This window comes from Liolophura sinensis, chromosome 2 (genome assembly GCF_032854445.1).
Source record: "Liolophura sinensis isolate JHLJ2023 chromosome 2, CUHK_Ljap_v2, whole genome shotgun sequence".
NCBI lineage: Eukaryota > Metazoa > Mollusca > Polyplacophora > Chitonida > Chitonidae > Liolophura > Liolophura sinensis.
In genome coordinates, this window is record NC_088296.1 from 3,694,521 (window position 1) to 3,718,323 (window position 23,803).

At 39.8% G+C, this 23,803-nt stretch overlaps 1 protein-coding gene across 1 annotated transcript; it reads right to left on the reverse strand.

Moving 5' to 3' along the window:
* Positions 1–6,235: 6,235 nt before the first annotated feature.
* LOC135462956 (large ribosomal subunit protein bL9m-like) lies at positions 6,236–22,550 on the reverse strand. The gene is made up of 8 exons (XM_064740278.1): positions 22,494–22,550; positions 20,264–20,409; positions 16,221–16,377; positions 13,119–13,243; positions 10,474–10,524; positions 8,921–9,022; positions 7,597–7,677; positions 6,236–7,166 (listed from the first exon to the last, which is right to left on the reverse strand). The coding sequence occupies exons 2-8, from the start codon at positions 20,402–20,404 to the stop codon at positions 7,044–7,046; spliced, it is 780 nt and encodes a 259-aa protein (XP_064596348.1). The 5' UTR covers positions 20,405–20,409; positions 22,494–22,550; the 3' UTR covers positions 6,236–7,043.
* Between the last annotated feature and the right edge of the window lie 1,253 nt (positions 22,551–23,803).

Below are 23,803 nucleotides of genomic sequence, written 5' to 3' on the forward strand. Positions count from 1 at the left end.
TCGGCAAAAAAAGCTGATTCTGTCAGAGTTTTTGAGGGGTATTGAACTCTTATCGCTGCATACAACTTACACAACTTTCTCCTCCGCAGCAGATCTTAGGAATCGACCAAACAGAAAATACCCTAGTATAATACCTCTCTACTCTGACTGGGGCAGATTTTTTAAACAATCAACCAATCAGTCACATGTCTGCTCAACAGTTTTTTCTGGTTTGTTTTAACATCATATTCATAGTGAAGACCCATCACAACATTGCTTGATATTGACCTGGAATTCAAGGATTGCTATGTATACACTGTTTCCATGGCGATAGACGCTACTGTTCCGAAGTAGAATTCACTTTCTTTTGTGCAAATTTCACATAGAATATACAAGACTCGAGCATATTGCTCTTGGTGTGGAAGAGTTACTTCAAGAGCAGGTAACTCTTCACTGTCACGTGAAATGTAATGGGACCTTGACGTCATTTTATTGACATTATTTTACTGACATCAAATGTTCCTTTCCTAGCTCATCATGACGACGTCACCTTAAAGACAGTGCGATGTTGCACTAGACACTGATACATTGTAACGGTGTAGACGTTGCGCTACAATCCATTTTTGACGTCACAGTGGCTCGAAGTCCTGCTTCACACTAGCGCCACCAGATGCGATTAAAAATATGCTGCCTCCCCTTTGTTATGTCGGATTATGACTTTTGGTAATTCGCTGCACTCCTCCAGGTAGAAAACTTCAACCAAACTCACTAATACATACAACTGCTAACGGGGTTTAGCTATTAATAGTATGGTAAGTTTTGGAAGGAGACAACCACAGTTAGCCTTTGCATTCGTACATGTATTTACACATGCAGTGTATAAATCTGTTGTTGTTGTTGTTGTACAGTATACAGAACATGTAGAGTATTTTTATAAAAAACATTTTTTTTCTCCCCATGGCTTGTTATTAGAAGGTTTTTTTTTTTTTTTTTTTTTTTTTTTTCACCCTGAGCTCTTTAGGAGGTTATGTAATCAGTGAAATTTGGATTTGTACACTGTTGCCATAGTAACAAGACCTTTCTCCTAAGACATTTAACTGTGTGCTGCTGCATATAGTTTTTACTTGCTAATTATTGTAAACAGTTTTACTTTTGCTATAGCCAGCGTTATTAAGGCAGTGAAATATCTGAAAACTACATAAATTTAGGTGGCTTTGTCTGAGTCATTCATCTTGTCTTTTTTTTTTTTCATGTTTTTCTTCATCATACCAATGACCCAGAGCAACAAAGGCCCAGCCTTTAGCTACAAGGGTCTGGCCTTAGCAACAAGGGTCTGTCTTTAGCAACAGGGGTACAGCCATTAGCTACAGGGGTCTGGCATAGCAACAAGGATCCAGCCCTAAGCTATTCCGGGGCAGGGCACCTTGTTACAGGGGTCTGGCCTTTAGCTAAGGACTTAGTTTTTAGGGAGGGTTTTTTCCGCATACCAAAAAAGGTGTATTATTTTTGGAATCATTTGTTTATATTTTATGGTGTATGTACGTTTATATTGGTGGTCAAACATTGGAATTATTACTGTCAGCCAAATCACTGCACTTTGCGTAAATTCATCATTTTCTTTTTTTTGCTGGAGTTATGTGTGACTCACTACACGTGTGTTTTAAAAACGAAAAAAAATGAATTGAATAATCCCGGATATTGCAGATTCAGTGAGTAAGTCATGCAGCATTCACACATATGAAGTTCTTCTTGGCCAAATGTTCTTATGGTCGTCATGAGTTTTGAGATGAGTTTTTCTCTGATAAAATCAATCAAGGATGTCGTCGTGTTAACGGAGGGTATAGCTTTACCCCAAAAGTAAATGTCTTAGGTACTGTGATTTTTACTGGAACCCAACCACTAGATCGGGGTTCCAAGATGCGAGACGTTGAAAATGTTTTACGCAGTAAATGTGTTCAGGTGTGTTCACAGTTGACAATGGCAAGTTAAAATTGTCCAAAAACAAAAACTGAAGCAGATTTTTGTGAAAGGGATGGTGGATAGGTCAAAAGTTAGGAGAACAGTGTTTTTGTTGTTTTTTTTTTTTCTATTTTTTTTTTTATTTTTTTATTTACATATTCAGTCTCATTCTCTTCTGTGTGATAACTAGAGAACATGTAGATACACCCGAACTGACTTTTTGTGGGCGCGCAATTGTACCTTGGTACAGTAGTTAATGTTGTGAAGTGCTACAGAATAGTGTTTATCATATGCCCTAAGGGCGCAGGGGCGCATTCCACAAAGCTAGTTTGGATTTAAGGCAAAATGTAAAGTTTGATTTCTATTAGAAGTTAAAACACCTAATGTGTTTCATGTTTAAAGATATCTGTTCACAATATGAAGTTTTTGGGCAGTAAATTACACAATATATTGAAGTTTTAAAGTTTGGCTCAGGTCATTCATTTTGTAGGATGGGCCCCTGGTCTTTGGATTCTTTTTACATGAAATAATTTGTCTGCCATATTGGAGCCAATCTGCTAAACCAGTACCAACATGGCTGATTAGCTATGTGTACGTGATGGTATGACATGCAAGCTGTGTTTCTTGGAGAGTTGGGGGTGGTTGGGGTGGTGAAAGCGTTGTCTAAAAACTGAGGTGGATTGGATTTCATCTGACCTTGAAACCTGCACAGTTGATGTTGTTTCACATGATTAAAAGTTCAGTGCTTAATTTGATGATAGATGATGTGTCAGATTGACGTGTAAATTTTTCTGTTTTGAAACTGAAGGAAAATTTTGGAGTTATTGAGATTTGATGAATATTTAGTCTTGAATCAGAATTCCATTTCCAAGTGAATGTTCGGAGTTCACAATTTCACAACACGAAACTGTTAATTTCTTTGCTTGCTACAAATTTGAATTTACGTAGGGTTTGGTTCAATTATTATGAAGTCCTATTACTTTTGCTCTGCTTTACACTTTATTCAGTGATTTACTTGTATTTGATATAAACACTGCCCTGTTTTAGTGAGTTAGAAATGTAACATTTCTTGCAGTTCTTTCACCTGCCACATTTCTGATTGCAGTTGTGAAATTGATTGAAGATCTATTTTGATTGGTGGACAAAGAAGAAAAAAAAAAAAAAGGCTTGTGAAATGTAAATGAAATTGTGTGGTGCACCATCTGGTGGCCAGTATTGACTAATCTGCTTTCTGCATGTAAGATGCTGCTGCCTCTGCTTGGATAGCTTTTTGCAGAAGAGAGATTGAGTCTGGACTCTTATAAAGGTCAAGTTTTGTGTCTCACTGAACCTTTTCAAAACACTGACCACCCCCCACTTCCACCTCCACCCGATGTTTACAATTAACATTTAAGAATAAACTCAAATCTGTGAAAAAACACAAAACAAACTAGTGTATTAGTACACCTTAATGATTGTCATTGTTTTCCCATTGTTTTTGTTTTGTTTTTTTCTACCCAATTTATTGCATATTGTTATGGCTGCCATATTGTATAAATGGTTTGCTTGTTAGTTTCATTTGCGCGTTGCGTGTTATGTCGCGGGTGAAAACTGTGTACCCAGTTGCTTCAAAACAATGTACAGATAACCCAGTTGTTGAGACGTCGTTGATCATGTGACAGCTCTTAACCAATAGAATTGATCCATTCTAATTTGATCATGGTCATACATTGTACAGGTATAATAAAATACTATATATATATATATGTGTATATATATAGACATAGTAGTCAGAAAAAAACAAATTGTTTATAACTATTTTTCTGCAATCAAAGAAATGCATGAGAACATTTTTTTTTTCTCTTTAGGAGGAAAAATTGTTGATTCTTCCGAATAAAAGCGATTAAGACAGCAGAATATTAGTGTAGTTGTCTGGAGTCCTGTTACCACGGTTACAGTAATCTGTCTGGGAGATATAACATATAATTCTTAAAACATTTATTTCTTTTAAATTTCAAGGAACCTGCGGAAAAACGTGTTTCGCCTGGGTGCTCTGCCTGGTTTCCTCCTGCTGTAACGTTCGGCCCTGATAGCTCAGTTGGTAGAGCATCCGCGCTAAGGACGGTACATCCAGGGTCAATCCTGGGTCTGGTTGCACCTTAAACCTTGAAGGATGAGGTTGTAACTACCTCTCGGCGTTCAGCATTAAGGGGATAGAGCAACGACTGGTTGACCTGTATCAGTGTAAGGGTTCGGGTGGGGCGGCTTACTTGCCTTCGGTAACTCTTCTCAGTGAAGCAGCACTAGATAAAAGAAGTGGAAATCCATCCTGCAACAAGGAGGTTCATTGCACGCACTCTAAGGACTCCTCCGTTGTCATATGACTGAAAAATTGTGAAGTACGACGTTAAACCCCCAAGCACTCGCGCACCTCACTCCTACTAGAACGCTGGTCGTCTTCATCATCATGAAATGTTCTTGTGTACATCCTTAAACACCAGTGTTAAATTGTCTCTCCTGGTTTAAATCCATCACTTTCCAGCAGTTGGATATTTATTGCACTGGAAGGTTGCTAACTGTAATTTTGTCTCTGACCATTGAGTGAGCAAGCGCGTGCTTAGGGTGTGACGTCGCACTTAGGAATTTTTCAGTCATGTGACAAAGGGGTCCTTTTGAACGACTCCTTGTTGCTGGACGCAGTCCAACAGCTCTTTCGCTGCTTCACTGAGACCACTCACCAAAGGCAAGTAAGCCGCCCCACTCGATCCATTATACTGATACGGGCCAACCAGCAGTTGCACTTCCGAATGCTAATGCTCAGTGCCAAGCCAGGAAGTTACAACTTCCTTTTGTACGATGTTAGGTGTGACCCAACCCAGGACTCACCTTGGATCTACTGCCCCAAAGCAGACGCTCTACCGAGCTATCGGGGCCGGTCGGTCTTTGAGTATTGAGGTCAAGGCTTTAGTTTCACCTCCTGAGGTTTCTCCAGTACCTGAAACTGTGCGGTGGTTAGTGTATTTACTTGTAATATACACACAGAAACGGCGGTGGTTAGTGTAATTACTGGTAATATACACACACAAGCTGTGCAGTGCTTACTGTAAATTACTGGTAATATACACACAGAAACTGCGGTGGTTAGTGTAATTACTGGTAATATACACACAGAAACTGCATCGGTTAGTGTAATTACTGGTAATATACACACAGAAACTGCATCGGTTAGTGTAATTACTGGTAATATACACACAGAAACTGCGGTGGTTAGTGCAATTACTGGTAATATACACACAGAAGCTGTGCAGTGCTTACTGTAAATAACTGGTAATATACACACAGAAACTGCGATGGTTACTGTAAATTACTGGTAATATACACAAAGAAACTGCAGTGCTTACTGTAAATTACTGGTAATATACACACAGAAACTGTGCGATGGTTACTGTAAATTACTGGTAATATACACAAAGAAACTGTGCAGTGCTTACTGTAAATTACTGGTAATATACACACAGAAACTGTGCGATGGTTACTGTAAATTACTGGTAATATACACAAAGAAACTGTGCAGTGCTTACTGTAAATTACTGGTAATATACACACAGATCAACAGCAATGGAACAACTCCCTTATGTGTGTGTCATAGTGTGTTACATTTATGCAAAACCTCAGCTCAATACATGCAGTACTTCATGTGATATCAACTTTACCTTAAAGAGTTTTGGCAAAATATCAATCAGCGGAAATCAATTTAAATTTTTTCTAACATTTTAGCACAGCCCGAATAAATAGCTTTCACAAAATACCAGCTTCATCTGTGCATGTGTTACTGTTCACAATCAGTACAAAAAAATCTATGGCAATTTATAAAGCAGGTTGTAGTAAACTTTTTCAAACTTAGGAATCCTTTAAACACCAAGTACACTTACGAGTATAATACTTACAGAATGGCAATGACTGGAGCTACTGTAATTCCTCAGCCTTTTTGCATGTTTGCAAGGTGTTTATTCTTTGTAGACTGATAAAATTGTTTTTTTTGAGAAGTCCCTGAAATTGGCCAATCCAACCAATGTAGTTTTGTCTCCAAAATCAAATTAAGGATGTGTCATAGCTAGCACTGAAAGTTGCTCTTTCATATGCGAAAAGGTTGAGACCTTCGGATTTTCTTGGTAAATGCAGAAAATTTGATTTGATAAGTGAGGATGGACTTTTTTTCCTCCCTAACTCTCTGGTATCGCCTCTTTAAGCTGTTATTAGGCACTGACATGGTATAGGTGTTAAATGCTACAGGCAAAGAAAACTCAGTTCAACCGATTTGCAAAATTTTATATTCTTTACTAAAAACAGATCATACTGGAACAAAAAGTGAATCACACCAAATTCTGAGAGATGGAAATTTCTCTGAAAGGTGTATATTCCTAGAGAAGTTTTCCTACATGTGTTATACCTCAGGTGTATATTCCCTGAGAAGTCTTTCCACAGGTGTTTTACCTCAGGTGTATATTCCTAGAGAAGTCTTCCCACAGGTGTTTTACCTCAGGTGTATATTCCTCGAGAAGTCTTCCCACAGGTGCTATACCTCAGGTGTACATTCCTAGAGAAGTCTTCTCACAGGTGTTATACCTCCCGTGTATATTTCTAGAGAAATCTTCCCAGGGGTGTTATCCTTAAGGTGTATATTCATAGAGAAGTCTTCAAACAGGTGTTCTACCTCAGGTGTATATTCCTAGAGAAGTCTTCCCACAGGTGCTATACCTCAGGTGTTGTCCCCAGCCACTGTTCCTGTAAGCATCACACGTTAATTCTGCTATTCTCTCATCAAAATGGAACAGCTCGTCCTGCTATCTGTTTATTACTCTCTAGTCTTCACCTTAGCACCACATATCTCAAAGCCTGACCACTTTATGCCTGTCTGCTTATTCTTCATCTTGATAGGACGCTGGTTATGGTACAAGTGTGGAGGTAGAGGAGGGTCATGTTACGTTCCTCCCCCCTGCACCCCTGTAAATCTTGGCACAGACACACTGTTACAGTATCTCCTTCCCCATCTCTGTATCTCTGTTGTCATGATGGGCACTCACCCTCACATGTAAACAAGGGAGGTAACTCTGGGGGATCGGTCATCATGATGGAAGCGCATCTACATATGTGAACAAGGGAGGTAAATCCGGGGGAACATTTTTAGACTGGTCCTTGAAGATGTGGTAAATTCTGGCCTTGACAGGAACAGTCAGAGTGCCGTTAATCTGAAACGGAGAATGCAGCACTTCGAATTTGTCCAGATTTTAAACCAAGGAAAACAAATTGTGAATTAATTGGATTTGGAAAAGAAAAAAAGCTGTGTGAAGTTGTCTAGATCTGGAACAAACAAAAAAATGAATTGGAAAATTGCCTAGATTTGGAAGACTGGAAATACAAGGGAGCTGAATAAATCTCAAACATGTTTTCAGCAACGCATCAAGCTCGTGCTATACTGGTGGAAGGCACAAAGGTGGTGGAAGGATGATCTCCAACATCTATCCTTCATGTAAGCCTTACTGAATGCATCAATGGCTGCTGATTCATCACAGTACCAATAACACAGCAAATGATAACTACACAGGCTGATGAACAACCCTTGCATTCAGGCAGGTTTGTATTTCCTGCCGATGACCACAGATACATGAATAAGCTTACCGTGACTTTAATTTCCAAGTCTCTTGGTTCTGTTATTTCCTCGTCTGGTAATTCTATACAGTCCTCTGTCAACTCCACATACTGTCAACAGATAACAGTTATGTATTACCAGAACTTGGAAACAAAAGACAGGTGAAGCATCAGGATTTCCTTCAATAAACTAGAGAGGCTGCCAAAGAGCTTGCCTATAGGACACACAGGAATGTAAAACTTCAGCTTGATACAAAAAGTACAGAAATCACAAAATTTGGTAACTTACAGGAATTAATATGCACACAGATGGAACATCCCCCTTTTGCCATTGTGCTTTATATGCATGTAAAACTTCATCCAAGTATTTAATATGCACACAGGGCATCAACGGTGGAAGATCATTCTCGTGTTCTTGTGCTGCACAAGTGTGCAGAATCTCAGCTCAATACATGCAGTACTTCTAAAGACACCACTCCTTACAAGTACTTTATTAACATTGTTTTCCCCGTCATTGGACGCTGACCCTTGGGATATGACCTGAGCTAGAAGTGCAAAAGATCAAACTAAAAATCAGATCACTCTTCTGTTATCTCATCACTCACCATTCTCCTGACACCCATATTCTTCACTCACCATTCTCCTGACACCCATATTCTTCACTCACCATTCTCCTGACACCCATACTCATCACTCACCATTCTCCTGACACCCATACTCTTCACTCACCATTCTCCTGACACTCATATGCATCACTCGCCATTCTCCTGACACCCATACTCATTACTCACCATTCTCATGACACCCATACTCATCACTCACCATTCTAATGACACCCATACTCATCACTCACCATTCTCATGACACCCACACTCATAACTTAGCATTTTCCAATTCTCCTGAGGCCGACACTCATCACTCAATATTTTCCTGACACCCATACTCATTACTCACCATTCTCCTGACACCCATACTCATCACTTAGCATTCTCCTGACACCCATACTCATCACTTAGCATTTTTAGACACCCATACTCATTACTCACCATTCTCCTGACACCCATACCCGTCACTTACCATTCTACTGACACCCATACTCATTACTCACAATTCTCCTGACACCCACTCATCACTCACCATTCTTCAGAAATCCATACTCATCACTCAATATTTTCCTGACACCCATACTCATCACTCACCATTCTCCCAATACTCATACTCACCACTCACCATTCTCCTGACACCCATACTCATCACTTAGCATTTTCCAGACACCCATACTCATTACTCACCATTTTCCTAACACCCATACTCATCACTCACTTTTCTCCTGACACCCATACTCATCACTCACCATTCTCCTGAAGGCCACTTTGACATGAGTTTTGTTGAGTATCCATGGATTGTCACCACTCATAGGTACTGGTAAAAACATCCCAAACAGCTTCTTGGCGGTCTGGGGACAGAGATAATGACAATGGAAACAGTTCGGAGTGGGAAACAAAAATACTAAACTTTCACTCATATCATGCAAAATCCAGGCAGACTATACATAAAACTGCTTATCGTTTTATTGATTTGATTAGTGTTCAATGCCGTATTGGAGAATATTTCATGTTACAACTCTCACTTTTGTGACAGGTGGGTGTACACAACCCTCTGGACACAAATCCACAGCCAAAGTAGTGAAAACGGAGATATAACTAAGACAATGCCCCTTGGCCAAAGTTCGCCGAAGGGTAACAAAAAAAATTACCCTTAGTCATGTTTGTCAGTCACAAATTTACATTTAGACGTACTTTTTTGGGGGGGGGGGGGAGGAAAACGTTGTGGAGATGCACACAATGTACAGTACAGCTCAGGCTAAAAGTCAAGAGTTTGTAGAGGGCCTGTAGACAGACAGTCACCTGCAGAGTCAGTGATCCGTCCCACTGTGACCGATCACATACGTGTGGCTAAACACTGGTAGAATTTGTAGTTTGTACGAAACCATGTAGGAAAAAGCACCCACATAACAAACGGATGAAGGATTGAAAAAATCTGGATTGAAAGGCTTGTCTCACAGAAAAAGTAATCCGGTGCAAATTTCCCAATTGCACCTATACACTTTATTCAAATTTTTGGTTTACCAGACACAGTGTACCTTTTCTTTTCTGACTCTGTGACTATAAAATGCCATCATGGAATTCCTTCCACTCGGTAAATTTGTGCTTACACAATCCTTGCAGTGATATGAAAACAGGATGTTATTTTGATGTTACCTTTATACAAACACGACAAATGGTAAGACATGAGCGTGAAAGAACATGCAGAGACATGGCCACACAAGAGTGCTGTATGCCTGTGTTGGGGCGAGGTCCTGGCTGGGAAATGCTTGTTATTGCACATGCTTTATTGACAAGAAAGTCGCACTGGTTTGTGAAGTTTTTACTATAGTTTGTGAAATTTACTATAAAATATCTGTTGCATGGTTCTATATGGCATACTATAAATGTATACCAAAATTAGATGTGTCGACCATCTACCCCAATTGGAGACTTTGATTGCATATTTACTCCCTTAATCAAGTTAATGAACTGATTTTGTTTTGCAGAGGTAGGTTATACGTGTATATTGAAAGATAAATTTTCCAACTAGTATATGCTCAAATAGCTGAAAAATAGGGACTGCACCTTCACTGGCAAGCTAGACTAGGCACATGTCGGTAGACGGAGCTATATTCACACCTTCCGACGATAATCCTGCACGCCTCAGCAGCTCTCCAACACAGCCCAGTAGAGAGTTTGTCATGCGCCAGTGGAGCATTATTTAATATCTCGGAGCATTATACGAGTGATAAACAATTGACTTTTAGTCTGAGCTGTACTGTATGTGTAAATATACTACAGAAAAAGAAGTTAAACTCACCATCTTGGCATAGACACTCTCAACAGCAGTCTCCCTTTCTTCACCACTCTCCTGTGAAAGAGAAATACAGCACCACCATGGCAATGTACACATACAGTTAGAAGAGATTTCATCAGTCCCCTTCCTCATGTTAAAAGAAGAAAATCTCACCTAGAGGATACTTAGCACAGCCTCTCACCAACGTGGGTTCAAGTCTAGCTCATGCTGGCTTTATCTCCGATTATATGTGGGAAAGTATACCAAAAACTTGCTGATGGTTGTGGGGTTTTTTTCCCAGGCTCTGCCAAGTTTCCTCATACCATAATGCTGAAATATTCTTTGGTACAGCATAAAACGCCAATTAAATAAATAAATATGATTGAATGCTTCAAACGATACCCTGCACAGCCGTGTTATCCTTTCAGTCTCTTATTTAAGACTTTTCCATCTAGATTAAAGCCAATGTTAACAATGTCAACTTCAGATTGATTTATTTATTTATTTGATTCGTGTTTTACGCTGTACTCAAGAATATTTCACTGATACGACGGCGGCCAGCATTATGGTGGGTGGAAACCGGGCACAGCCCGGGGGAAACCCACTACCATCCGCAGGTTGCTGACAGACCTTCCCACTTACGGCCGGAGAGGAAGCCTGCATGACTTCAGATTGAACCCCAGACCCAAGCATCCCCTTTATGACTATCCTAAGATAGGATTGACCCTTCTACCTTCAGTGATACAGCAACCATAACTTTACAAAGGGCTACTTTGTTCGCTATGACTTAAAATTTGAATTGTATTTGATTCATTAGATCTCGAAAAAACAAGATCAAACGATACAATGAATGCTTCATCTTTTTAGCCTCACTGCACAAAATATTGCGCTGTATGTGGGGAGGTCTGCCAGCAACCTGCAGATGGTAGTGGGTTTCCTCCAACTATAATGCTGGCCGCCGTAGTATAAGTGAAATATTCTTGCGTACGGCGTACAACACCAATCAAATAAATTAATAAACAGAGTATGGCGAGAGCTAGCTCTAAGATCGGTTGGCCATGTTCCCAGCTTGGCTTCCACATTAACGGCTCTGAACCGTTACATTCACCAATCTGGAACAGTCCTGCCATCTGCGCTGTTTCAAAGTGCCAACGCTGTACGCCACAAAAAACAATGTCCAATGATCTTAAAGTAATTCTGAATTCATATCTCATTAATAAAGGCCATAACATCGCAAATAACACAAATGTAACCAACGCACCTACTCCGACAGCATCAGAACTTCGCAAGCTGCCATTTTAAATCGTGTGACTTGGTTGCTAGGCTGCTCTTCACAAAATTAAGAAAATTTTTTGTTCATTATAAACAACACCGATCAAAGTTAAGACTCCCAAACAATTTGTCAATCACCCCTTTGGATCGTGTAGATCTCATTGGTTTCAATCAAATCATTCCATGAGTTTATCTTCTGCTGGAAGATGCCGAGTGCAGCTGACTCATGTTGAAAATGGCGGTTAGTAAAGTTTGGCTTGCTGCCGATGTAACAGATACATTTGTGTTAACTGTGACGTTACTGTTCATGAATAACTAGGTAACTTGAGGTAAGAATTACTGAAGGATTACAGGAAATAAGTTTTCGTAGCGTACAGCTTTGACATGTTGAGGACAGCATACATGGAAGGAACAAGTTTCAGGTTAGTGAATGGCAGAGTACAGATCTGTATTTCTGATAGCTAAGCTGGGAAGAATGAAACCGATCTCAGATCTAGGCAGGAGCTCATATCTCATTCCAAGCATCTGTGTTCAGTAACAGTGACAGGAATATTAAAGAGGTGAATAATAAAGTAAATGTTAAGGGTGATGTCTCAAAAAATAATGCAAACACTGTGCTCAAAAAGTAATGCAAGCACTGTGCTCAAAAAGTAATGCAAACACTGTGCTCAAAAAGTAATGCAAACACTGTGCTCAAAAAGTAATGCAAACACTGTGCTCAAAAAGTAATGCAAGCACTGTGCTCAAAAAGTAAAGCACAGTTAAGGATAATATTAAAGTTAATGCTATGTGTGGTATCTCAATAGGAGAGAGAGAGTGAGTAAGTGCTTGGGGTTTCACGTCGTACTTAACAATTCTTCAGTCATTTGAAGACGAAAGAATCCTTAGACTGCATGTGATATGCCTCCTTGCTGCAGGTCGGATTTCCCCGCTCTTTTATCTAGTGCTGCTTCACCGAGATGCCTTACCGAAGGCAAGTAAGCTGCCCTGCCCAAGCCATTATACTGATACAGGTCACCCAGTCGTTGCACTATCCCCTTCATGCTGAACGTTACGCGAGGGTATCACAAAAGGAACTTTCATATCTATTTTCCATTCACTTATCAAGTATGAGTAAGCTCTTCTGCAGCCTTGCAAACAAATGGATTATTCTTTTTCCTGGTTTCTCTTTTCCTACAGTGTGATAAGATAAAATTTTCATTTAAATTTTTGTCCTACAAATGAACAGAAATTTACCTGCATAGCTTTACATGTGTGACTCAAAATCATGACAAAAAAGTACCTCGATCTTACTCACCGGGTGCAGAGCCCACAGGGGGCTTACGAGCAGACATAAATTTACGGAGGTTTTTGACTGGTGTATAATTGCCCTGATTTTATCCAATCAGAGAGCTCACCTGTCGGAGCTGCTTCCATTCAGCGATGTTCTCAGGAGAGGCGTACTTCGCAAAGCCCGCCGGGTACAGGTAGTTTCTAAACAACCGCCTTTTCACATATAGAAGATCACCACGGTTACCTACACCTGAGGAATAAAACATCACGCATGTTGAATACTAGAATAGCCATTGAAATTTATTTATCTGATTGTTGTGGAAGGACATATTCAAGAATTTATTGCTTAATACAATCTGCGGATGGTCACAGATTGCTGTCATGTTATTTATCTCCCCATTCCTTACCTTCCACATCAGCTGTGAGTATACACTCGATATCTGACTTGGGATGTTATTTGTCTCCCCATACCTTACCCCCCACATCATCTGTGAGTATACACAGGATGTCTGACTTGGGATGTTATTTGTTTCCCCATTTCTTACCTTCCACATCATCTGTGAGTATACACTGGATATCTGACTTGGGATGTTATTTGTCTCCCCATATCTTACCCTCCACATTATCTGTGAGTATACACTGGATATCTGACTTGGGATGTTATTTGTTTCCCCATTTCTTACCTTCCACATCATCTGTGAGTATACACTGGATATCTGACTTGGGATGTTATTTGTTTCCCCATTTCTTACCTTCCACATCATCTGTGAGTATACACTGGATATCTGACTTGGGATGTTATTTGTCTCCCCATATCTTACCCTCCACATTATCTGTGAGTATACACTGGATATCTGACTTGGGATGTTATTTGTTTCCCCATTTCTTACCTTCCACATCATCTGTGAGTATACACTGGATATCTGACTTGGGATGTTATTTGTCTCCCCATATCTTACCCCCCACATCATCTGTGAGTATACACAGGATATCTGACTTGGGATGTTATTTGTTTCCCCATTTCTTACCTTCCACATCATCTGTGAGTATACACTGGATAAAAGACTTGGGACGTTATTTGTTTCCCCATATCTTACCTTCCACATCATCTGTGAGTATACACTGGATATCTGACTTGGGATGTTATTTGTTTCCCCATTTCTTACCTTCCACATCATCTGTGAGTATACACTGGATATCTGACTTGGGATGTTATTTGTCTCCCCATATCTTACCCTCCACATTATCTGTGAGTATACACTGGATATCTGACTTGGGATGTTATTTGTTTCCCCGTTTCTTATCTTCCACATCATCTGTGAGTATACACTGGATATCTGACTTGGGATGTTATTTGTTTCCCCATATCTTACCTTCCACATCATCTGTGAGTGTACACTGGATATCTGACTTGGGATGTTATTTATCTCCCCATATCTTACCCTCCACATTGTCTGTGAGTATACACTGGATAAAAGACTTGGGATGTTATTTGTCTCCCCATTTCTTACCCTCCACATCATCTGTGAGTATACACTGGATATCTGACTTGGGATGTTATTTGTTTCCCCATTTCTTACCTTCCACATCATCTGTGAGTATACACTGGATATCTGACTTGGGATGTTATTTGTCTCCCCATATCTTACCCTCCACATTGTCTGTGAGTATACACTGGATGCCTGACTTGGGATGTTATTTGTCTCCCCATTTCTTACCCTACACATCATCTGTGAGTATACACTGGATATCTGACTTGGGATGTTATTTGTTTCCCCATTTCTTACCCTCCACATCAGCTGTGAGTATACACTCGATATCTGACTTGGGATGTTATTTATCTCCCCATATCTTACCCTCCACATTGTCTGTGAGTATACACTGGATGCCTGACTTGGGATGTTATTTGTCTCCCCATATCTTACCCTCCACATCATCTGTGAGTATACACTGGATATCTGACTTGGGATGTTATTTGTCTCCCCATATCTTACCCTCCACATCGTCTGTGAGTATACACTGGATGTCTGACTTGGGATGTTATTTGTCTCCCCATATCTTACCCTCCACATCATCTGTGAGTATACACTGGATATCTGACTTGGGATGTTATTTGTTTCCCCGTTTCTTATCTTCCACATCATCTGTGAGTATACACTGGAAATCTGGCTTGGGATGTCATTTATCTCTCCATTTACCCCCCACATCATCTGTGAGTATACACTGGATATCTGGCTTGGGATGTTATTTGTTTCCCCATTTCTTACCTTCCACATCGTCTGTGAGTATACACTGGATGCCTGACTTGGGATGTTATTTATCTCCCCATTCCTTACCCTACACATCATCTGTGAGTATACACTGGATACCTGACTTGGGATGTTATTTCTCCCCATATCTTACCCACCACATCATCTGTGAGTATACACTGGATATCTGACTTGGGATGTTATTTGTTTCCCCATTTCTTACCCCCCACATCATCTGTGAGTATACACTGGATATCTGACTTGGGATGTTATTTGTTTCCCCATTTCTTACCCTCCACACCATCTGTGAGTATACACTGGATACCTGACTTGGGATGTTATTTCTCCCCATATCTTACCCACCACATCATCTGTGAGTATACACTGGATATCTGACTTGGGATGTTATTTGTTTCCCCATATCTTACCCTCCACATCGTCTGTGAGTATACACTGGATATCTGACTTGGGATGTTATTTCTCCCCATATCTTACCCACCACATCATCTGTGAGTATACACTGGATATCTGACTTGGGATGTTATTTGTTTCCCCATTTCTTACCCCCCACATCATCTGTGAGTATACACTGGATATCTGACTTGGGATGTTATTTGTTTCCCCATTTCTTACCCTCCACACCATCTGTGAGTATACACTGGATATCTGACTTGGGATGTTATTTGTTTCCCCATTTCTTACCCTCCACATCAGCTGTGAGTATACACTCGATATCTGACTTGGGATGTTATTTGTCTCCCCATATCTTACCCTCCACATCGTCTGTGAGTATACACTGGATATCTGACTTGGGATGTTATTTGTCTCCCCATATCTTACCCTCCACATCGTCTGTGAGTATACACTGGATATCTGGCTTGGGATGTTATTTGTTTCCCCATATCTTACCCTCCACATCGTCTGTGAGTATACACTGGATACCTGACTTGGGATGTTATTTGTTTCCCCATATCTTACCTTCCACATCATCTGTGAGTATGCACTGGATATCTGGCTTGGGATGTGCATGCTCTACGTCCACCATCTGTAGAATCTTCTGCATGCTCCGCACCCGTGGTCTGTGTCCCTGCTTCGGCAGACGAGGCGGGTACATCCTCTTCACCACAATCGTGTTCTGCAAACGAAAAGCAATACATTTTGGTGATCTATTCTGCTGGTGTTTTAATAAACATGTCACACTCTAAATAAATTTACTTTATTTATTTACATAACTGTTGTTTATAAAGGACATCCTCAACAAGCTTTCACTTAATCCTTTGTGACAAAAGGCAGTTTTGTGGGTGTCACCAGGGTTTATGAAGAGGGGGGTCGTTTTGCCGCAATTTTGTTACCAAATTAAATCAAGGTACTCATTGTATTGGTGTCACCTGAGTTTTGGTGTCACCTGAGTTTTGGTGTCACCTGAGTTTTGGTGTCACCTGAGTTTGTCACCTGAAAAGATGTATATTAAGATCATAACATAAAGGATAAATAATTCGAAAATCATCAACACGGGTTTTTGTGCTATGAGAGATATAAATTGAGTTCATCCAAACAGTCGCATCACGTTACCAAAAGAGACACGAAATGTTATCCTTATTTAAGAGTGGTATATACATTTGTATGCAGAACAAAAAAACTACATTTCTATCCAGAATTTAAAAAAAAAAATTAAAATGTTGCTATGTACAAACTAAATGCTCAGGACTGCAATCTCCGGTTTACGGTTTGACGGCCAGGATTCGCAAGCTCTTACACTTTTGCCACAATTTTATTCAAATAATTTTGCACGAGTGAAGGTGCAAGAGAATGTCAAATGCCTTGCGGTGATCGACTTTGCGACTGTAATGAATATTTATAAGCGCCAGCAGAAGTCCGTTACCAAGAAGTATGCAACTTCGCTATAGCCAGTGTCCACGGCACAGTACACATGTAACAGTATCTGTAGAAGCTCGCGCCACCTGGTGGAGAAATATGCCAACCTCTGGGGTGGAAATTGTGAACTGAATCATGGGAAATCTAACTGTAAATAGCTCCTACAAGAACTGGCCACACCTGGAAACTGAAACTGCATATTTGAAAAGTACGATTTCTCTGATCATTGTTGCTAGGCAGTTAAGAATCCATTGGCTATTTTTATATTTCCAAGTAACTATAAACCAATTACTATCACAGATATTGTTGTCATTTTACAAAACTTTTCACCGTCATAATTTTTCAAAGTTTATTTCAACACAACTGCATTTGGAACCCATCAGGCATCTGCCGTTTCTCAAACGTTTGTGGCGCAACAGAAATAAAGAAAAATACATGGCTGCGAAGATACGGCAAATAATGTGTTAAAGACCGAAGAAAAGTGTAAAGTGCCGTGGAGACTAGCTACCGGGAAGTTGCATACTTCTAGGTAATGGACTTTTTGAATTCGTGCAATCTCACAAATACGTCCGAAGTTGCTGCACTGTTGATAAAGAGTGCTCGCATTCTGCAGAAGTGACACCTAAAGTTGCAGGCTATCTGCAGGAGGACCAAAACATTTGGAAACTGGCTGTTGTCACCAAGTTGACTTAATTCTGCAAGCGAATTAGGTTGATACTGTTTTCCAATCAGGCTTCAACTGGTTTTCCAGCAGAGAAGTTCAGGGTTTGGCAGATCATCTGCATACATCTCAATAGATTCTTTAAATGTGTGCGTTTTTGATGCCATCATAACAAAATAAAGGTATGGTGAGGTGTAACAATTGTGCTACTCTCTTGGGTTAACAATGAGTTGATTTTCCCGTTTCGACTGACGTTTGGAAATGCGGCACATTGAACGCGTTACAAAAACTTTGTCGGCAAGTCTCACACCTTGAGCGTAAATACTGTGAAACTGAGTGACAAAGTCTTGTCTCACTGCCTTCAAGCTGACTTTAGTTTCACTAATGCAGGGGTACCCTTTTCCCCGGAAGGTGATGAGTGGGACTGGGGGCCTGATGCAGCCAGGAACACAAACAGACCAAGTCAGCAATGAAACCAAAGTCTGTAATTGACTCTAAAATTAAGTGGTAGCCTCGACTTTAATGTGACTGTCCAATCCTACGGTGAACACCTTTTCAAATTCGTCTATATTTGGGGGTTCCCTTTATAATTTCAAAGCACTCCACTACGAAAGGAAGAGGAAGACAAAAGTGCTCATGAGCTATGTAAGACTTATCATACTCTGGCCAATGGGTCTCGCACAACCCAACAATCACCTTCCGACTACCCAAATGTTCCACCCTTTTCTTAGATACCATTTCTAACAGGCTTTTTCGGTTGGGAGAATAATTAATGAAAATGGTTGTCTTTCATGGATGCTCGCACATGCTGGTTGCCATTATCTGAGCAACAAGACGCTAGAGATAAACTAATGTGACAGGCGCCATTTGAGTGTATGTAATTTTTAATAGGGGCATGACGCAAAATCAATCCTGCGATGCCTTTTATCTGACTCGACATACAGTAGCCTTGACCCCAGAATTCTCTAGTATCCAAACCCACTTTTCCGTAGAATTATAAGATTGATTTCACTATTGTTTCCCTGTTTTCTGTGCAAGTCTAGGAATTCCACGAATTCTTCGTGAATGTTTCTGCGAATGGACTGCAATGAAAGCTGGTGTCCAAATACTCAAGTTTGTGCCTTGTGTTACACCCGTGCTGTTTAGTGATTTGAAATTCATGACGCGACTGTGGATGGAAGTGCTGCGTCAATATTCTGTACTGCTCATTGCCTTCGAGCGTTTCCGAAACGTTGCTCGTAAAGTACGCGTTGTCTTTATACCTTTTATGCCCATTTGACACAACTTTGATTATGTCATGGACCAAGTGAAGCTGTGTGCAAGGGCTCAAGGAACGCAAAGGAACGCAAAGGAACGCAAGGGAACGCAAAGGAAAGCAAAGGAACGCAAGGGAACATTACCGCAAGACAATTCATCAGAGTTGCCAGCTTTTTCCATTTCCTGCCCAAAGTAAAATTCATCAAAATCTGACTGGGTCTTTACTTCTTTCCGAAGGCTATTTATACTCTGAAGATATGTCACATGGTCTTGTGGTGAATAAAACAACTCGTCCTTACACACAAGAGTTTGAACGGAGTGAATTATGAATAACAGAGAGCAAGCATCACAACCCCGAATTCTAATAAACCACATAAGCCTACTGCCCTGTTGCTTCACCAGCTCAGTGTATAATTCTGTGAATATGTTACTCTTGCAGTTGTCCTGACTAATTAACATCCAACGTATTTCTGGAAAAAAATCCTATTTGTCCACCACCCTAGTGCGTTTTGGTTGTATGTCGCCTATGTTGTGGAAACATGACTTCCCTTTCAAATTAAATATATGAACCGGCAAATTAAAAGGGAGATCACTCCAATAGTTTTGGGAGTGGGAGAAATGTTTATCATGAAATGGCCTATCATTAGTTATTTATTTAGGCTATCGGTTGTAACTGGGGGATACATGTTACTGGGGGATACATGTTACTGATATTTACATGTAGTTGTATTCATTTAACGTTTTTGTTGCCATTATTTTTACATTTAGTGACAATGCTTCACAGTCAAATTTACGAAATATTACACGACCCAAAAATCAAATTGATTTTTAAAAGCGGGATCTTTTGCACCTGACGACACAACCCCCACCCACCCGCTCTTGGCGACGCCCTGCAAGAGGAGGAGTGCCCAAGGCAAGCTACTGGCTTTTGTCAAGGTAAACTTTATGACAATCTTTCACTTATGGCGTTTAACAAATGTTGGAAACCTGCAGATCACTGTGGGATTCCCTTTCATCCCATCATTCTTCTGGCCATTGTCATACCAGTAAAACATTCTTGAATAATGCATAAAGATCTAATCAAGTAAATAAACAAAATAAATCAAGATAGGTTTGGGTATGTAAATATGAATCACTGTTAATTTTTAATTGTCATGAAGATCAAAGGGGTATTAACCTGCAAGCAAAATGCAGTCGAAGTATTTCAAGCCTGCAGCTGGACACTTACCCTTCTCTGTTCCACATTACCCAAAGGGAGACAACTACCTACTCCAGGTATGCCCACCCTTCCACAGGTGGCAGAACAAGGGGAGATGACCCTGGCCACATGGGGAGCCTGGTTCACCGCCTGACAAACACCCCTCAGCATTGTCCCTGGAAGACAAACACAGGCTGCAGTGTAATGTAACTGATCAAACAGATTCTAGTTGTGCAGTTCTGAATCACAAGTTGTTCTGAATGACTTTCACACAACACTTTCACACACTGGTTGGTTAACTGTAGTTTAATACCACACACAAAATTTTACTCTTATTCCGTATATGATGGCAGCCAGTTCCATAAAGCTGAAACAAGATAAATTCTGCATCTGTGAAGCGCATCTCTGTGACGTAACTATGTGGTGTTTGACAGAGCCAGTGATAATGGCAGTTGAGCTAATGACAACTACGCGGATTGTCTGAGATACTGGCTTTGAAGACAAAGATAATATATCAAAATATTTAAATTACACTTACTAACAAGACTTTCAAATTTATTGCTATCTAGCTTGCACCTGCATTATTAGCTTGCATTTGGTTAGTGGCCATTTGACTTACTTGATAGAGCTGCTATTGGCACTATAACCCAAAACTCTGGTCTCAGGGTAGCTTACACTGACTGATATGAAGTGACTGTTGGTCATCCTTAACACTCGATAAAATGACAACAAATTGACTCTTTGACAGCAAGCTGGTGTGTCATCACAACCACTGCGCATGCATGTCCAGTGATTCCTCAGGTGTAAAATAACGCTGGCAGTTGTTAGTCCGAGTACACTGACTGTTGGTGGAGAAATATTCAGACAACCAGAGTCAGAGTGGAGCAAGTTTGTCTCAACGGTGTGACAGGGGTAGTGGCCCCACTAACCACTCCACCTACCTCTAGATGCTTAAATCTGCGCCATAACATCTACCCTTCCATTCGCCACAAAACATTTTGTAATGATAAACCAATAAAGTGTTGTTTCACACGTTAAATGCCTTCAGGCCATGTGATACTGTTGTGTTTTCAAGACATGTATTTAAAATGGGTGAATACAATTTTGGTAACGCATCCAAAAGCAGACTTTTGTACTTTTTCATTTCTAACAGTGATAATCTTAGTCTCATGCATTATTTTTGAAGCGCAATATTTAATTTGTAGAATTAGGTTATTTATAGTATAAAAATTTTGCAATATCTAAAATGAAATCAACTATGAGTAATAGAGTACAGGAGTTGGACTGTACAGTTCAACTTTTCACGTGATCCAGTCAAACGATGAGGCAAATGGTGCTTGTGTTCAAATCACTGATGAAAGTATGGCACGGCAGCATTTAACATGTGAAACGATACTGTATTGGATTATCATTACAAAATTTTGTTTAGCAATTGGAAGAGGATGTGCTACAACATGGATTTGACCAACTATAGATAGGTGAAGTGGTTATTTGGGCCACTACCCATACCACAACACTGAGACAAACTTGCTCCACTCTGACTGTGGTTGAGCGGCCATGAATATGGCGAATCTGAATATTTCTCAACCAAGAGTCAGGCTAGCGGTTGTGTGCTGAGCAAAAAAGCAAGATGTCTTGGAATCACCACAGATATATGCCACGGAACAGAATAAGCATACCCAAGGTACCGTAGAAAGTGAAGCGGAGAGCACATCATGCGCTGAAACTCTTCTGATTTTGCCAACAACTCGCAACTTATGACAAGCACTTTTGTTCTGCCAACTTACTCCTCTGAGGGCTCTGCTAAACAACAGAGATTTGAAAACGAACGTCGTCTCAGCTCTGATCGAACTACATCTTATATCGAATACCGGTAATAAATGTTTACAGCAGATTTCTTTTCAATCAGCTGTTCGTAGCCACAAACAGTACATTGCACCGCAGAAACAACCAGAAATGTATAAATCATGTGCCAGAAGAACTGGAAAGAACTAGCCAGAGAAGAAAGACACAGTTGATAGAGCTCGTACCCGACGGATCTACACAGACGTTATTCGGAACTGCTAAATCAAGTGTATTTTATTTATGACTATAAGCGTTGTTGTTGTTCAGTCTCAAAACGACACAGGCACAATCTGGAAATAATGCTTAAAATTACATTGTTTTTAATTGACAGCCATTTAGATCAACTGGTAGTTGGAGAATAAGTCTGGTAATGTACATGGTCAAGGAAATCAGCCAATAACTTTGGTATACGCACCGTTTTAAAACTGTGCTTTCACCTGCGACATGTGCAGATATTGTTCAGTCACCAGATGGCGCTTCAGTTCAAGCAAACCTAAAATAATACGAAGATGGATTACAGGCTAATTTTATTTCATCACAGATTTCTTTGTCAGAAAAAGGAAATCAGATTTTTGTTATATTTTACACCGTGACTAATAAATAAAAATATAATAATAGGATTTCTCTTTCTCTTTCGAATCTGTATTCCTTCCGGAATTCAAGTGCAACCAATCATGGTAGGTGGTACCGTCTGCTGTTTTCTTTCCTATCAAAATGTTGTTTAACCTTACAGTTATTGAAATGCCAGCTCATTTGTTACAGATGTATGGTGTTTGACTTTGTCTTGCTAGCACGTTTTATCAGTTTGAGTTATTTGCGACAAGTTGTACAATCGACACACTGGTAATCAAAATGAAAATGTTGATGGAGCGCTGTTGACAACAGGGATGAAGTGACAGGAATGGCATAGCCAAATGATTTTCAAAATTCATAGAAACCACAACAAACTATATATTTTTGGAAAGCTCAATATATGTGTGTTTCAAAAATACATTGTTCATGATTCAGCAATGAGACATATTTGCGCACGACCACCTGGAATGCAGCCCCTCCTCCCCTCCATAAAACGTAATTTTCTGTATAATAGTCAAAAATAACCTCACTTTTCTGCGGGTCAAAACAAGCCCTAAATTATTACTTTTAATGTTTCTCTGGGGAGTATATGGACACAATGTTATAATACTGAAAGAAGAATTACGGTATTGAAGAATTAATGGTAAATTCAGAGGTACATGCCACAAAATTAAATATAAAAAATGCAGAAGTTCAGCTTTTTGGGTACCCCCATTTTGATTTTCCAGAAGCCATTTCGTCAAAAATATTTCTTCTTTGGTTAATTTGTAACAAGTAAAAATTAATTACTAATAAAGTGTTTGAAGTTTTCATGTTTAACTCAAAATTAAGTCTGATATTCTTTTGTGAAATCCACCCTATGAATATTTGCCCTAAAATAAAATGGTTGTTGTCGTATTTATCAGTTATTTTGACTAGATATTAATAATTATTTATTTTGTAATGCCATATTACTCTGTCTAAGCAAATGCCACAATCTCTTCACATATAATCAGCTGTCAAGTATTTTTTATAAGAGCTCAATTGCTTCTGGAGGCATATAAGTTCCATCCTTTGCAATTCAAATTTATTTTATTCATTTAATCAGACATTTACTTATATCACATGATTCAGTTTTAAAATAAGCTGATTATATGATCCGATCACGCACAG